The 16,577-nt window shown below is 36.0% G+C and overlaps 1 protein-coding gene across 2 annotated transcripts; it reads left to right on the top strand.

Moving 5' to 3' along the window:
* Window positions 1-2,588: 2,588 nt before the first annotated feature.
* LOC120118180 (anaphase-promoting complex subunit 2-like) lies at window positions 2,589-15,335 on the top strand. Of its 2 annotated transcripts, XM_039138305.1 has the most exons (8): window positions 2,589-2,925; window positions 2,997-3,309; window positions 3,405-3,693; window positions 3,893-3,964; window positions 4,184-4,428; window positions 14,753-14,953; window positions 15,038-15,152; window positions 15,252-15,335. In XM_039138305.1, the coding sequence occupies exons 3-6, from the start codon at window positions 3,541-3,543 to the stop codon at window positions 14,898-14,900; spliced, it is 618 nt and encodes a 205-aa protein (XP_038994236.1). In that variant the 5' UTR covers window positions 2,589-2,925; window positions 2,997-3,309; window positions 3,405-3,540; the 3' UTR covers window positions 14,901-14,953; window positions 15,038-15,152; window positions 15,252-15,335. The 2 variants fall into 2 exon arrangements, with proteins under 2 accessions (XP_038994236.1, XP_038994237.1); XM_039138306.1 differs by lacking the exons at window positions 14,753-14,953; window positions 15,038-15,152; window positions 15,252-15,335 and adding an exon at window positions 4,874-5,214 and having other exon boundaries at window positions 2,590-2,925.
* Window positions 15,336-16,577: the final 1,242 nt, after the last annotated feature.

The following is a 16,577-nucleotide window of genomic DNA, read 5'->3' on the forward strand; positions in this document are numbered from 1 at the left end:
CGGTCAAAGTGGTTGACTTTGACTTTGACCAAGAATTTGAATTTTCGAAAAGTCATACTTTATGTTTTTCGACGCCCTGATTCCGATTCCACAATCCGTTTGGCCAAATTCAGACTCGAAATACCTCAAATTGATATTCAAACCCGAAAAATGCGTATATACTTAAGAAGTTTAGCTTTGAACAATTAAATAGGATTTGAGACTGATAAATATTATTGTTTGAAGGTACAAGAGACTCTCCGGATCGTTCGACAGCTCGACCCAACTCTTCTAGATCAGTTAAACCACGTGTTCCAGTATTCACCCGTTCGAAAACTGTAGCAGAGCGTGGTGAAACCAGCAATCAGTAGATTTGTATTTGAATCTATTGTCGAGGTGTGTTCCCTACTTATTATTGAACTGTTTTATTGGTTTTAATATGTGGTACACCGAATTCATTGGTTATTGTTTTATGGATGCACCAATTTAATGTGACAATTTATGGAATATGGCTGATATCAAATTTTTGTTTTGAAATGGTATATGATTACCATGTTTTTGGATTTATGGAATTTATGTCACGGTGCAATTGAATTTTGGAATTGAATTACGATGGAATAGCTCTGATCAAGCTAACTGGGCCTAATGTGACTCTTGAGGGCCCCAAGATGTTTCATTAGGTCGGCTTTCCTTTGTTGTGTGCTTAGGGTAAGCTATATGGACTTATTGACTTGGGCTTAAGGATACAAGCTTCAGAGCCTATCCTTAAGTCGGCTTTCTTTTTGCTATGTGCATAAAGTAAGCTATATGGAAAATAATTTTGGGAACTACTGATGGTGTACCAGAAAAGGGTTTAAACTATGATTTTCAAAAAGTTAAACTCTTTTACGAATTTGTGAGATTACTGGACTATGATTTGTACCTATTGTGATTTTATGGAAATGTTGGGACACACTGAGCCTAGCTCACCTTTTGAAAATGTTTCCCCCTTTCAGATACTGTTGGTTAGATACCTTGGTTCGAGCACTTGGAGGATCAACATATCTCTTGAAGTAAATCAGATTGTAATGTTCTTATATGGCAAGTTGATTTTATTTTGGTGACATGGACCTTATTTTAAAATATCGGATTTTATAATGATAACTCTTTTGCTAATACTGCTCGGTTTATTGTGATTTTGAATTTGAAGACATGTTTTAAATTAAATTATTATTTATTTGTACTATATTTACGAGTTGGATTTTGATAGTATAATTTGTTTATAATTTCATGTTATTTATAATGTGATTTTATATTGATGGAATAACGGTTGCGAAAAATGTCTTTAATAATCATAATGTGATCCACTAGACTTAGTCGAAACGCATAGGCCGGGTCTAGGGGGTTACATGACCAATTTTATCACCCTTGAACCAAAATTATTATTTCTTTGAACTAAGCCTTCACTTAAGGACCAAGTTGATAATTCTATACTCGACTTTCTTATAGATATTTTGAATCCAGAATAATTTCAAGTCTCATTTTGTGTGTTTAGGTTGAAAAACATCAAAACTTAATTTTAATAACATGAAATTTATTAAACTTTTAACTAACAAAACTTTCAGATTTTTTTTAAAATATTTTAGAACACAACTTGTACTTCTTGACTACGTATTTTGAAGCCCCAAAAAAAAAAGGAAGCTGCTTTCACACCAATAATAATCAAATCTCACCTAATTTCTTTTTCACTTAATCATTGTTGGTGGAAACTTAATATGGAATAACTAATTCATATCATCCTATAGCAAAAGTGATGTATAGTTAGGCAGTCAAATTAAACCAATGATTTAATACAAAAATATATCATAGAAATATATATCGCACCACACAACATAAATATAGTCATCACATGCGCGATTCTAGTAAAAAAATAGTCATTATATTGGAACATCTAATCAATAATAAGTTGGTTTAATAAGATGGGTACTAGATCCCTTACTCAAAGTTAGGATTTCGAATCCAAATTTTACATGAAATAAACTAAGTTAGGAGGATTATCCTGATAATTGCACCTATAAAAAATTCGATTTGAAATAATCGTTCAGTATATCAAATACCAGTGTTTAAAAAAACTAGAAAACCTAAAACCAGAAACCTATTCGGCATTTGCCGTCGAGGGCAAGGCCTCGCCACCATACATAGCTGCTGCAAATCGAAACAGGGTTAAGCTTGCATGGGGAAGATGCCATCAAAAACTACGTAGGAAGCAGACCGTAGTAGTAGAGATGGATTGCATAATTGAAGCGTTGGACACTATGAATCAAGTATGACTGTATTTAACAATAAGCAAAGTTGTGTCCAAATATTGCATTTTTTTACAATTTTTTGTATCTTCATGTTAAAATGACTTTTTCAAAAAGCTTGAGTGTCAAAAACGTTATTAATCCACTGATTTATGTCGGATTAGTTTGAGGATGGTGGACTTGGAGGGATCAAGATCAAAATTAGTCCAAAAGTCATTCTGTTTTAAAATATAAACGACACCTTTCATGCGTCGTTTTGGTGGAAGTAGAGCAACGCGTTTCGTGGGCAGTGGCGGTAAAGAAGAATTCTAAAAAAAACTGGAACTAAAATTTCCAGTGTTCAGTTCTAAGTTGAAGCAGTAAGGAGTAAGCTAGGGTTTTCAAAGCAAGGAGAAAACATTGAGTTGTTTTCTCATAATTATCATCAGTGATGGAGGCATCAACTTATTCTCCAGTGGGAAATATAGGGACTTTGATGAGTCTCAATGACGACACCCTCCAAGAAATCCTCCAAAGCTACGACGATTTCTGCGCTGCAGCTAAATCTCTCCTCAACGGCTCCCGTGATCTCTCCTTTGAACACGACTTCTTTTCCCACGTTCAAACTCTCTGCAAACACGGCCTCCGTAGTCTCGCTCGGGACTATTTTCTTAGGTCACTTGAGGTAATAATCGACTAAGCTAATAAGTCTCTAAAAATATCGGTTTTTATTGATTGCATTTTTTTTAATTATAGGAAACATTTGAGAAAAATGGGGCTTCGAGATTTTGGCGCCATTTTGAGAACTATAGCAAAATCGAAGAAGATTTATATAAGATTGACGAGGATGAGATTCAAACAGTGCTTTGTAATGCTCTGGAGGAGATTTGTTTGGAAAAGGAAAATCAAGAGAAATGCTTGTTAATGTTAGTTCATGCTTTACAATCCTATGTGGATAATTTATCTAATGAAAAGCCCAACTTTGATGTGGGAAAAGACTATCTTTTTTCAAAGTATCAATTAGTTGTTTCTTCCATGCTTATGGCCAACCTTCCTCCACATTTCCCCAGTAAGAAATTACAAGCTTTTTGGTAAAAAGAAGTTTTTTGCATAACTGGGTTCTATTATTTGATTATTAGCTGATAATTTCATTGATTTTGTTAGAGGTGCTTCACTTTTATTTTAAGGGAAGGCTGGAGGAGTTAAATATCGTAATAGATGGAGAATGGAACGAGGAAAATGAGCGACCAGATAGAGATAAGATGCATTTGGATGAAAGAGTAAATATAGAACTGGTGAAATGGATATTGACGAGTGCTATTCCCAAGACAAGTTTTCTGAGAACAATAAGTTGGTGAAGAACATTGGGAAGGTTGTTTGCGATCTTCGAAATCTTGGGTTCACATCCATGACTGAAGATGCCTATGCTTCTGCTATCTTCATGCTTCTGAAGGTGGGCTTGTTATTATTTTAAAATATGTATGCACAGCTTATCTCATTGAGCTCAACGTAGTTATCTGATCTTTTGCTATTCAAATTTGTATCACTCTTTTTCTAATGATTCTCTTTAAGAAAATCTTATGTTATGTCATGCTTCAAGCTTTATAAATTTACATTATTTGAAACAGTATTCTTTCCTTATTTGCATACAGGCTAAAGTACATGATCTGGCAGGTGATGATTACCGGAGTTCTGTTTTGGATTCCATTAAGGGTTGGATACAGGTTGTTTTGGTGTTTGTGAATCCTTTACGTTTTCCCTTTTCATTGAAAACAACTGTAAGAAATCATGGATGACTTGTTAATCTTGCTAGTAATTTTGGTCTAATATAAAAGTATTTTTTAAGATTTCATGTTGTTTCCGGTTTTATTAACTTGCTATTATGTTCTCCTATGGTTAAGTTACTGAGAGATTATTCCTTACATTTGGAGAATATTGCACAGGTCGTTCCTCTGCAATTCTTGAATGCATTGCTTGCCTATCTTGGTGATTCTATTAGTTTTGTCCAACATTCACCTGGTACCGAATCACCTCTGGCTTCACAACCATCTTCAGGCTATTTTGGAACAAGTACTCCATCATCAGGACTCATTAGATGGAAATTGCGGCTAGAGTATTTTGCTTATGAAACATTGCAAGACTTAAGGATTGCCAAATTGTTTGAGATTATTGTCGACTATCCTGATAGGTATCACTTTATCTGTTCACTTCTCATTTTTCCTCCAGTTCAACACCCCCACCCCAAAAAAATAAGGTGAATCTTGATGAGTTTTAATAGTTCTCTTTCCAAGAAAGTTATAGTTCTGACTTTTGAGGGCAGGGTGAGGTTATGACAGGGGCACAGTTACCCCTCGTTATGTAGCTCAAAATCCTTTTGCACGGAAGGGGTGAAAAAATATTTTGCATTGATTTGTGACATTCTTAAAAGAATCTCCCCTAGAAGGGTTGTCCCCTCCCCCCCACCCTTTCTCGTCCCTCTGAATTTAGGGCGAAAGAAGACAGACGGAGTTATATATCTTAAGGTACTGCCTCTGTTTTTTGTGTTCATTGCTTGAATGGATGTTGGTGATGCAATAGAAAATATTCGTGGAAATTCCTCACTGTTTAAATTATTCCGGACTAGACTATTACAGTTCTCCTGCAATTGAAGACTTGAAGCAGTGTCTAAAATATACTGGACAGCACTCTAAGCTGGTTGAATCTTTTCTTTCTGCACTAAGATACCCGCTTACTTACTGCGGGTGCCTCAACCAATGACATATTACATCAATATGTTTCAACAATCAAGGTACTCCGGACCATAGACCCAGCTGGTGTTTTTCTTGAAGCTGTTGGTGAACCAATAAGGGACTACTTGAGGGGAAGAAAAGACACCATAAAGTGCATTGTGACCATGCTTACAGATGGCACTAGTGGTAATCCAAATGGATCTGGAGACAGTGGGGTTAGCCTTCTTGAGGAATTAAATAGAGATGTGGAGGGTAGGAAGCGGACAACTTCTGGTGTGAAGAATGTGTGGGAGATGCATATTTCGACTAACGATTCAGAATGGGTTAAACGTTCATTAACAGGTATAATGAAATCATCTTATGAGTACGAGTCGTTAAAAGAAGCTTGGGAGTTGGAGGGATTGAGAGTTCAGGTGTTGCGTTGGGGATATGCTTGGAAGGCTTGTATCATCACATTTGCCTCGGTTGAAGAATTCTCTTATGTTTGGGAGAATAAGATGGAAGAGCTGTCCTCGTGTTTCGATTGGTTAGCTCCGGTATTAAATGAGAATGGAATACCTTTGTCGTTGTGCCAGTTAGAATTGTGTGGTTTGCCTTTACTGTGCTGGAATGAGGCTTTCCTGGAGAAACTTACAGGGAAATGGGGAAGGTTCATTTGTTTCAAGGATGAATCAAAACATAGATATGATCTCTCGTTTGCAAAGGTTTTGCTTAGGGTGAAGAGTCCATTCGATGTTCCTGATTTAGTTACAGTAGGCTCTTATGGTAGATCTTTCAAAGTTAAGATTTCCATGGGGTCTGTGTTGATTCAGTCGAAGGAGTAGGGGAGAAAGATGGATGAGAAAATTTCAAATAAGTTGAACAGTGATTATGTCTTTTCTGAGGCAGGGGATGATTGTGTTCCTGCTATGGCAGTTGACAGAGAAGAGCCAGTAGAGTTTTCTAGGCAGAAAGTTATCTCATGGTTGAATAAGGGCCATAACAGTGATATGAATGGAGTTAGTGGGGGACAGGCTGCATCAAGGAAGTCAAATGCAGAAAACTCTAATTGTGGGCTTTCAGGTTCTGTGGAAAGTAGGTCAATCCAAGTGGGAGGTCACGTGGGGCTAGGTCTGTAACACCCCAACCCGTATCCGACCCGGATACGAGTCCGAAGTGTCATATTGACTTTTCAAACATTTATTCGTATAAAATAGTGAGTAATTCAAAAACTTTGATAACATTTAACTTATTCAAAACGTTTACAAAATATATCAAAGTTCATACAATTTATATCTTTAGATTACATGCCAACTTCACTCTATATACAGTACATATATTTTCTGATCTGACATTTGGTAAGGAGAACTGACCTGTCTTGCTCCGCATTACTCTTTACTCTTCTTGAAACTTACGTGTGAAACAATCACACGCTAAGTCGAAGACTTAGTGAGGCACAAAGAAAACACATCTAATGGAATTCATACCCACTAATCATGCATGACTGTTTTATGCTATCAAATTATACAACTCATTTACATATACATCAACATATATTCATGCATATTATGTAACAGATACCATTACCCCTATCACAGATATATCATATCATGCACATCATATCACAAATCATATACATATACATATATCACATACATTGTTCTCATATCACCAATATCCATACCTGTAAGCATATTACTTTAACATTCATGAATTTGTATTAATGAGTTTATTGGCCCATGATATCATATTGAGAACCTAAGGTATCTGAGTATTGTGAGGTTGTGCACTATGCTGTCACCACAGCTCGTATAAATGCACCGAAGTGCCGCGTAGAATTGCACCGTAGTGCCATATATGATGTCCATAAGGACCACATAGAATTCCTTAAGAATCATATACATATGCTAGGGATCATATATGTGTCTCACCAGACTTCACACATGTTCCAAAGAATATATATATCTCGAAGGACTGCGTAGAATATTGTCCCGAAGGACCGCGTAGACCCTCTACTCTTGGCATGCCAACTATACCCCTAGCTCTCAAGACACATAACATGGGCATTTTCTTTATACTTATCATTTCACATAACATAGTTCAATTACTCATAGAATATTTTCATATGAGTCACATTTACATGTCACATAGCTTATATACTTTCTCACATAGTTACGTAGATCCATATCATATAACATATATCACAAAGTGCACATAATCACACATATCATATCATATAGCTTAGATCATTTCTCAGATATTCATATAACATACATATCATATCTTGTTCACATATGATCATATATGCTTCATATAACACATAGAACACTTTCTCCTAGCTTATATCAATTTTCAGAGTCCTTTCATATTACCTGATGACATATATCATATAGATATATAATAACGGATATCATATTATCTACCTTATGCTCTATTTCTTTGTATTCCCTTAGATTATAAATTATGCCGTATTTCTAAACATATATCATTTAATAGTATTTTTATTTAGGTACTAATTTAATCTTTTTACTTAATTCAATTTCGTATATTCATTATAATCTTTTCATATAGCTCCATTATACTAATTCTCATAATAAATCATACCACTAGGTATTTGTCCAACTCATGTTTTCATTAGGCATATACTGTTACCCATGTTTACTTAGTTCATATCACTTCTTATAAACTCACTTTCATCATATTTTCCTATTATTACATATTTTATCTCATAATCATGTATCCACATAGTCTTATATTTCATTATCATATTACATATATTTGTTCTCCTATGACCCTTAATAAACATCTATTTTTATTTCCCTACATCTCTCGACTTATCTTCTATATTCCTATAATTTCATAACTTATTTTATATCATTTTCCCTTTTTATTCACATAAACCATCTATTTATTTAGTTCAATTTCTCATGACTTCCACAATACTCTTTAATAAAACTTTGTAGCTCTTCACTATAATACATAAACCATAGTTTCCTTTAATTTATCAATCTTCTCTATATAACTTATGTATCCTTATTTATGCCCTCGAATTCATACTATTCTCTTAGAGTCTCCTAACATTTCTCGTATAATCACTTATACCATATCATATAACTTATACTTGATTATCTTATTCTCTCATGTTTATTTCATTTCTTATGACTCTATCATATAACTTATCTCATGTTCTTCCATTATTACATATTAAAGTCTTACATACATCATATAACATATACAAAGCATATCATTATCTTTAGTCATGCATACATACAATCAATGTAATACAGATAATCACATATAATTATAACCACACATAATCATGTCCATGACTTCATGCATATTACTCTAGGAAATAGACTCATCGTAAGTCTTATTTCCATTAAACACTACATATCACTAGTATGCACTCACCTGGTCTCACTAGTCAATTTCAATCTCTTATTTTTCCCTTGATCGATCTTACTTGCCAAATGTTCCGGACTTGCTTTATGCGCAGAATCTACATAAATGAACATTTTGAGGTAATCATTAGATACCTACACCTTGTAGTTGGATACTAGCAACTTAAACGAATTTATTAAACCAATATTCACATTTTCCTTTAGGGGGAATCGGTTCCCTACTATGGGGGTATCGATTCCCTCATGACATTCTGGAAATGTTGTTCGTTTGAAGGGGTATCGGTTCCCCTTGAATGGGTACCGATTCCCCTGGCCCAGAAATCATATTTTTAAATCGAAAATTACTTCATTTCCTCTCAAACACTTCATAAATCATCCCCTTTTCATTCTTAACTCTAGTACACATACTTAAACCAATCTATATTCATTTATTTCATCTTAAACCTCAAAATCCTATCTTCCATATGAGATTCAAGAATCATACCAAATTTTCAATGTGTTCTAATTCCAATTCTAACATTTCATACTTCTTAATTAGATTGATGACAAGTCAAATTCATCCATAAAACTTCAACAACCATACCATATCAAAATTTCATCTTAAAACTCATATTGCAAATTCCTTCTTAATTCCTTTATCTTATTGTTTAAATCCCATATAAGCTTTCCTTAAGCTTATTTAATACCCAAAGAATCAAAACTAAGCTTAAAACTCAAGAATTAACCAACTGAAATTAAACTTACCTATTGTAGCTAAGCCCCACGTGAAGAAGAGAAAGCAAGAAGAAGAAAGCTTCCAGATAGCTCTCTTTCCACGTTTTTCACTCTTATAAAAGGGGGAAGAATATCTTTTAAAGGAAAAGACCATAATACCCTTAATTTCCTTTAATAATTACTAAATAACCTTCATAATATATTCAAATAATCATTGAATTATTTCATTCTTCTACTTTAGTCATCAAATTCTGAAACTTTACAATTTGATCACTAACCCGGTATTGCGGATGTTACAAGGTCTGAGAGAAAATATTTTAGAGGAGGCCAAATCTGATGACAACAAGGTTGCCTTATCCAATATTAAGAAAATTAGACTTTCTGGGACTGCTTATAATATAAAATGGATTGGAGATAAATTCATTCTACAGCCCAATTTCAGTTCAGCTAATTCTATGAATTCTAAAGAAGATGTTGAGCCTAGACGAGTAACAATAATTTCAAGGGGGAAAGGGAACTGGCGCAAGGGGATCAGAGTGTTGACTTGGTTGTAGAGCAGTCTGGTGGGCAGAGGAGTATGCAGGAGGATATTATTTTAGGTCCTAATAGGCAAAATATTTTTCGAAGGGATAATGTATCAAGTGACCAAGAGGTTGTTTCAAAGAAGAGGAAGGAGGTTTTGGAGGATTACCAGGGCAGTCTTAAGGAGGGTAGTGTTTCTAATTTGAGTGTCAGAGAACGAATGTCGGTCTTAAGAGATGGAACTAGTTCAGGAACGATGGTGGTTGACAGGAATTTAATTAAGGAAAGTAGTTTGGATTCTTCAAAATATTCTATTCAGGAATTTTCTCGGGCAAAAAATTCAATGAATCGGAGAAGGTTAAGAATGGCTCCATGTCATTCGGGTAGTGTGTGTTCGGAGGGTGAAGTGGAGGTAAGCTTTTATGATAGAGTTTATAGGAGGGTGATTAATAGTATGGTCAGGGAATCCTTGGAACATGTCAGGGAGGACTCTCAGCCTTCTCAAGAGTATGTTAAAGCCAGAGCCGAAGCTATAGCTACTAGGGAAGTATGTGAAATGCTGGGAATTTCTTTTAAAGGGGGGCATCAGATGATAGAAGAAGAGATTTTCAGGTTGGAGTTGTTGGGGTCTGGAAAGGGTTCCAGATTATAGTTTGAGGAGCGATTTTGGGGTTGTATGCTATTAAATCAAATGTCAAGAGTAAAAATTATCACATGGAATATTAGGGGGTTGGAGAAAACTGAAAAAATCAGAGCAGTGTCAAGATTGGTTTATAGAGAAAAGCCAATCATTTTGTTACTACAGGAAACAAAACTGAATGTGTGCAGAAGTGGATTAATGAGAAAGCTTGGGGGTAATCTGCTCAGAGGTAGTTGTGTTGTTCCAGCTGATAGTTATGCAGATGGTTTGATGTGTTTGTGGAATGAGAACCTTTTTGAGGTCAGGGATCAACATAACCACAGTATGTTTATGGCACTATCAGGGAGGTTCAAGATGAGCAATTTGAATGCGTCATTATTAACGTGTATGGTCCATCAGTAGAGGCGGAAAAAGAGGAATTTTTCAGGGATTTTCTGTGTTTTGTGCAAAGTTTGAATATGCCAGTTTGCATGGGGGATTTCAATGCTTATTTGGTTCCTGAGGAGTAATGTGGATTCACACAAAATTGGCATTCGATGGAGTTGTTTAGGTCTTTTATTCAGTTATATAATTTGATGGATCAACTGTTAGTAGGGGGAGATACACATGGTGTAACAATAGAGAGGCATCTACTTGGGTAAGGCTTGATAGATTTTTGATAAGTGGTTTATTTTTACATCAATTCCTAATGTGATCCAAAAAATGCTTCCCAAATCCTTATTGGATCACAATCCAGTTCTGCTCGTAGAAGAATGTAATAATTGGGGTCCTAAGCCGTTTAGGTTTTACAATTACTTGCTGGAGGAAGATGGGTTTGTTGGGGTGGTGGAAAAATCAGTTTCAAATCCGAGGAAGGTTATGGTGGTAGGGGTTTGTTTTCACTTCTTAGAGGTACTAAACAGGTCATTAGGAATTGGCCAAGGAGTAATTACAGGGGACTCTCTGATGATATTTCAGAATTAGAAGCAAGAATTAATGGACTGGAATTGAAGATACAGGGAGGGGGGATTTCTTCCCAAGAAAGGGAACTGCTTGTTTTTTCGAGGAAGGAACTGTGGAATTTGCATAGGAAGGAGGAGAGGATTTGGTTACAAAGGTCTAGAGTGAAATGGAGTATTGAGGGGGATAAAAACACAGTTATTTCATCTGTCTGCACTGAATAGGAATAGAATTAACACCATTTCATCATTGGAGGTAGCAGAGGACGTTATTTCAGACCCGGAACAGTTGAGAGGCTTCGTTTTTGAGTATTTTAAGGATAACTATAATTCGAAATCTACCTTACAGGTGGATGGAATGGACTTGAATTTTGCTAAACTGACGGATGAGCAAAAAAACATTCTTGAAGTTAAAATCTCAGAACAGGAAGTGTGGGAGACGGTTTTTCAATCGGATAGTGCCAAAGCACCGTGGCCAGATGGTTTCACCATGGGTTTCTTTAAGAAATTCTGGTCAACTTTGAAGTCTTATATTATGAAATTTGTTGAAGATTTTTATAACGGAAGGAATTGGGAGCATGGGGTCAATCATGCATTTCTTACATTGATTCCCAATATCAGAAATCCTGAAGGTATCGAAGACTATAGACCAATAAGCTTAGTCGACAGTTTGTATAAAATAATTTCTAAAATCCTATCGAGAAGGCTTGTGTCTGCTATTAAAGATTTAGTTAGTTCATCACAGTTTGCCTTCATTCCTGAAAGACAGCTGTTGGATTGTGCCTTTTTGGCTAACGAAGTTATTGACTACTGGAGGAAAAAGGAGAAAAGGGGTGGTCTTCAAAGTGGATTTTCGAAGCCTATGATTCAGTGGAATGGCCGATCTTGTTGAGACTTCTGAGAACTATGGGTTTTGGAGATAGGTGGATTTCATGGATAGATTTTTGCTTTTCCTCAGCCTCTATCTCAGTTCTAGTCAATGGTTCTCCGACTAATGAATTTAAGTTGGGGAAAGGGTTGAGACAAGGTTGCAGTTTATCTCCTTTGTTGTTTAATATTGTTGGGGAATTACTGAATTTAATGTTGATTAAGGTTGCAGATTGTGCCCTGTTCGAAGGGTTCAGTGTTGGCAGGGAGGATAATTTGTTTCATTTGACGCACTTGCAGTTCGCAGATGATTTAATTCTATTCTGCAGAGACTCATCTACTTAGATTATGAACATTAGGTGAGTATTGAGGATTTTCAGTTTAATGACAGGCCTCCATCTTAATTTGTCCAAGAGTAAGTTGTTCGGTGTAAATTTAGATGATGATGTTCTAAAGGAATGGGCTCAAAGTGCAGGATGTGGTGTGGGGGCTTTTCCTATGACATACCTTAGGCTACCGATTGGAACTACCAGAAATTCAGAATTGTTGTGGGAACCAGTACTGCAGAAGTTCAACAACAAATTAGCAGGCTGGAAAGCTACTTCATTATCGATGGTAGGGAGATTAGTGTTGGTGAAGTCTGTTTTGTCGTCCTTGCTTATTTTTTACCTTTCGATTTTCAAAATTCCCTTAAAGATAAATCAGAAGTTGAATTCTTTGATGGCTAATTTTCTGTGGGGGGATAGTCCCATGAAGAAACGGATTCATTGGGTAAATTGGAAAATGGTGTGTCAACCGTACGAGGAGGGAGGCTTGGGAGTTTTGGACTTGTCTTTGGCTTATAGAGCGTTACTTGGGAAGTGGGTTCGGAAGTTTGCGAATGAGAAAGATTCACAGTGGAAGAAGATGATTTGTTGCAAGCACAATATTAGTAACTTGTCTCTATCAATAATAAAGCTACAAATCCTCAAGATTCATGGATATGGAGAGGAATTCGGAATAATTATGAGAAGAAGGATGATATAGGGAATTGTTTGAGGTCAAATTCAAAGATTCAAGTGGGGAATGGTAGATCAATTGAATTCTGGAATGATGTTTGGGTTAATAATTCTACTTTAAAAGAACAATTCCCTAGGATTTATGCCTTATCGATAAATAAAAGGGGATTAGTTGAGGACTTTGGTTGTTATGAAAACAATTGTTGGGTTGGAATATCCGATTAAGGAGGAATTTATGTGACTGGGAATTGGAGCAATGGATTTCTCTAATGACTTTGATCGATAATATTGTTTTGATTGATTCAGTTGAAGATTTTTTATCTTGGTCAGGGAATGAAGATGGTTTGTTCTCAGTGAAGGCTTGTAGATCAGTACTTACACGTAGGTCTGGTGGGATTTTTCAGTGGAATAAATGGGTTTGGACGGGATTGGCTCCTCTGAAAGTTGAAACGTTTTTATGGCAACTATCTCATAAAAATTAGCTGTTAGAGTGGAGTTGCAGAAAAGAGGTGTTTCCATGGAAGATTTATTATGTCCTCTATACAAAAGGAGGAAGAAACAATTCAACATCTATTCATTCTATGTCCGGTTGCCTGGGAGTTATGGAACAGGTTCATATTGATATGGGATGTGTCTACTGTTCTGCCTAAAGATCCTATGTCTTTACTCTGGTCCTGGTCTGTTTTAATGGATTCTTCTTCTATTTGGAAATTTATCCCGGGTGTTGTTTTGTGGTCACTATGGAAGGCTAGGAATTTAGTGGTTTTCGAGAATTGGAACTTTGAGAGCTCTACATTGTTCTTCATATGCAGATTCAGGCTGGCAAAATGGTTTTTAGCCAAATTTCCTAAGGCTAATATCCAGGTTGATTTATTAGTTGGGGATCCTCGGCTTGCAGACAGTCTAGTTGTTTTATCTCACAAGAGGAAGATCGATCAGTGATGGTTTCCACCTCCTCCAGATTTTTATAAATTCAATGTGGATGGGACGGTTAGAGGTGATGGCTTGCAGGGTGGTATTGGAGGTGTATTGAAAGATTCGAATGGCTCTATCTTGATTTCTTTTTCTAAGGCTGTGGGACCAGGTCCTCCTTTGCTTGCTGAGTTGAAAGCTATTAAGGAAGGCATGGATTTGTTTCTTAATTCGGGATGGGAGTTGAAGAGTAGACTTATTCTAGAGAGTGATTGTAAAACATCAGTTGATTGGATTTTGAGGCCCTTTGAGGCCCCATCGTTTTGTTGTTCTTTGGTTGGGGAATTAGGGGATTTAATTTCGGCTAAGGACATTGTGGTTAGGCTGGTCCCTAGGGCTTGTAATTGGGAGGCTGATAAGTTAGCCAAGGAGGGGATTGGTTGAAACGTTCTTTAGTGTTTTTCTGGTTATGCTTAGTCTCTTATTTCGGGTGATGTTGTATTTAAAGTCTTATGTAATTTTGGGTTATTTATATATTGAGGTACTCTTTTCTCCTTCCGCTAATTACCTCTTCTTAAGAGGAAATTATGAGGGAGGTTTTAATGAGACCTCCTATTCCTATCAAAAAAAAATCAAGAAAATGTCGTAATCGACGATGATTTTAATACAGATGACAAGCAAGCTTGGATTGATGCACAATGGTATGTATATAGATATATCTGTTATTGACAACGATAATTTACATGTATGTGAGCTATGCAGTCAAAAGTTGTCATGTTGCCCTGTGACTCAGTGAGTTCTTTCTTGTTCAGCTGGGAGCCCGACCCTGTTGCGGCTGACCCATCAAAAGGTAGCCGGAATAGAAGGAAGGTTGACATACTTGGAATGATTGTTGGCATAATTGGTTCAAAGGACCAACTTGTTAATGAATACCGTGTTATGCTTGCTGAAAACTTCTGAACAAATCGGATTATGACATTGACTAGGAGATATGGACTGTAGAACTCCTCAAGGTGTTATTGTAATCGTTCTATTCTATTTCCCCCTGTTCAATGTCTCTTTTAAAACTTGCTTTTTGGCATATTCTTGTTTTTCAGATACATTTTGGAGAGAGTAGCATGCAGAAGTGTGAAATCATGCTTAATGATTTGATTGATTCCAAGAGGACAAATACCAACATTAAAACAACCATTAATAAAACATCTCAAATAGGTATTCCCTGGTTTTGTAGAAGTTGTAGATATTGATAGCTTGGCAGCTACTTATTCTACCTTCTAACCTAATCTGTTTAACTTTTGTTGAAATTCTAAGATCCAGAATCATCAGAGGCTGGTATTTCCTTGGGTAATCTTGCTGCTACAATCATATCTTCGAATTTCTGGCATCCAATCCAGGCATGCACTTCTTGATACCGGTTCTTTTTTATGTTCATTTATTAGAAGTTACTTTGCACTTTGTTATTGGTGGTACGAAAAGGTTTAAAACGTCTTAAAAAACATTTACAATATTATTTTTCCCTTTTCACCTTTCGGCTTTAAGTTTATTATTTGTCAAAGCCAAAGTGCTCTTTTGGTGAAGATATTATTTGATCAGAGGAAGAGCTAATACATGCTAGTTAGAGCTCTGTTTGATTTGTGCGTTTACATTTTGTTATTGGTCCCTTATATTCAATTCAATTCAATTCATGCTGTTTAGAGAAGTAAAAAGCATTAAGAAGGAGCACCAATAAAAAACAGCCTAGGGAATCAATCAATTATACCAAAGAAATTGAGAGAATTGAATTTTAATCAATCTTCTTAACGTGTAACCTATCATGCCACCTTTAGTTATTCGTTTTCATTTCTCCTTTGATTTTCGTAAGGACCATATCTGTGAAGAGTGCATAACTTGACAGCGTCCTGAAATGGAGTATAATTAGAATATGGTTGGCGTCCAAAAAACTCGTAGTTTCCTTGTTGCCCATGCTTATGTTATTTATCAAAATCCATTTTTGTTAAAAGTAATCTAGTATTCTCATTACATTGGTCATTCTTTTCATTAATGTTCTGAAAATTTTCAGGATGAGGCCCTTATCATTCCTGATTCCGTTGATCAACTGCTCTCTGATTATGCAAGAAGGTTTCATGAAATCAAGACTCCTAGAAAGCTACTTTGGAAGAAAATCTTGGAACGGTCAAGGTTAGGTCTTTTAAAGTGTAATTTGTGAATGCCAATGAATGTCCTTTCTAGTATCAGTTATTCTTATTGCATTACCCATTTTCTTTCCTCCATTTTAATCACGTACCTAACATTTATGCTTATATGAATGAACTGTTCAGTTGGAGTTGCAATTGAGGACAAGGCATGCAATTTACAGTTGTCCCTGTGCATGCGCCAATAATAATGCAATTTCAGGACCAAACGAGGTACTTTCAGCAATCTTGAACACTTCGCATCTTATTGTTCATATGATAGTCGTTTGTTGTTATCACTTTCAGTTGGACCTTAAGAATCTTGCTGCTGCTACTGGGATCCTGTTGATGTGCTGAACAGGAGAATAAGTTTTTGGTTAAGTAAGGTGTGTTAAGTAATTCATGCTCTTCCATATAAAAAAATAGTTCCTGTTTCAAAATTATGAATTATCCTTTTGGCACTCAA

The sequence above is a fragment of the Hibiscus syriacus genome, unplaced genomic scaffold (assembly GCF_006381635.1).
Source record: "Hibiscus syriacus cultivar Baekdansim isolate YM2019G1 unplaced genomic scaffold, ASM638163v2 tig00110327_pilon, whole genome shotgun sequence".
In the NCBI taxonomy this organism is placed as follows: domain Eukaryota; kingdom Viridiplantae; phylum Streptophyta; class Magnoliopsida; order Malvales; family Malvaceae; genus Hibiscus; species Hibiscus syriacus.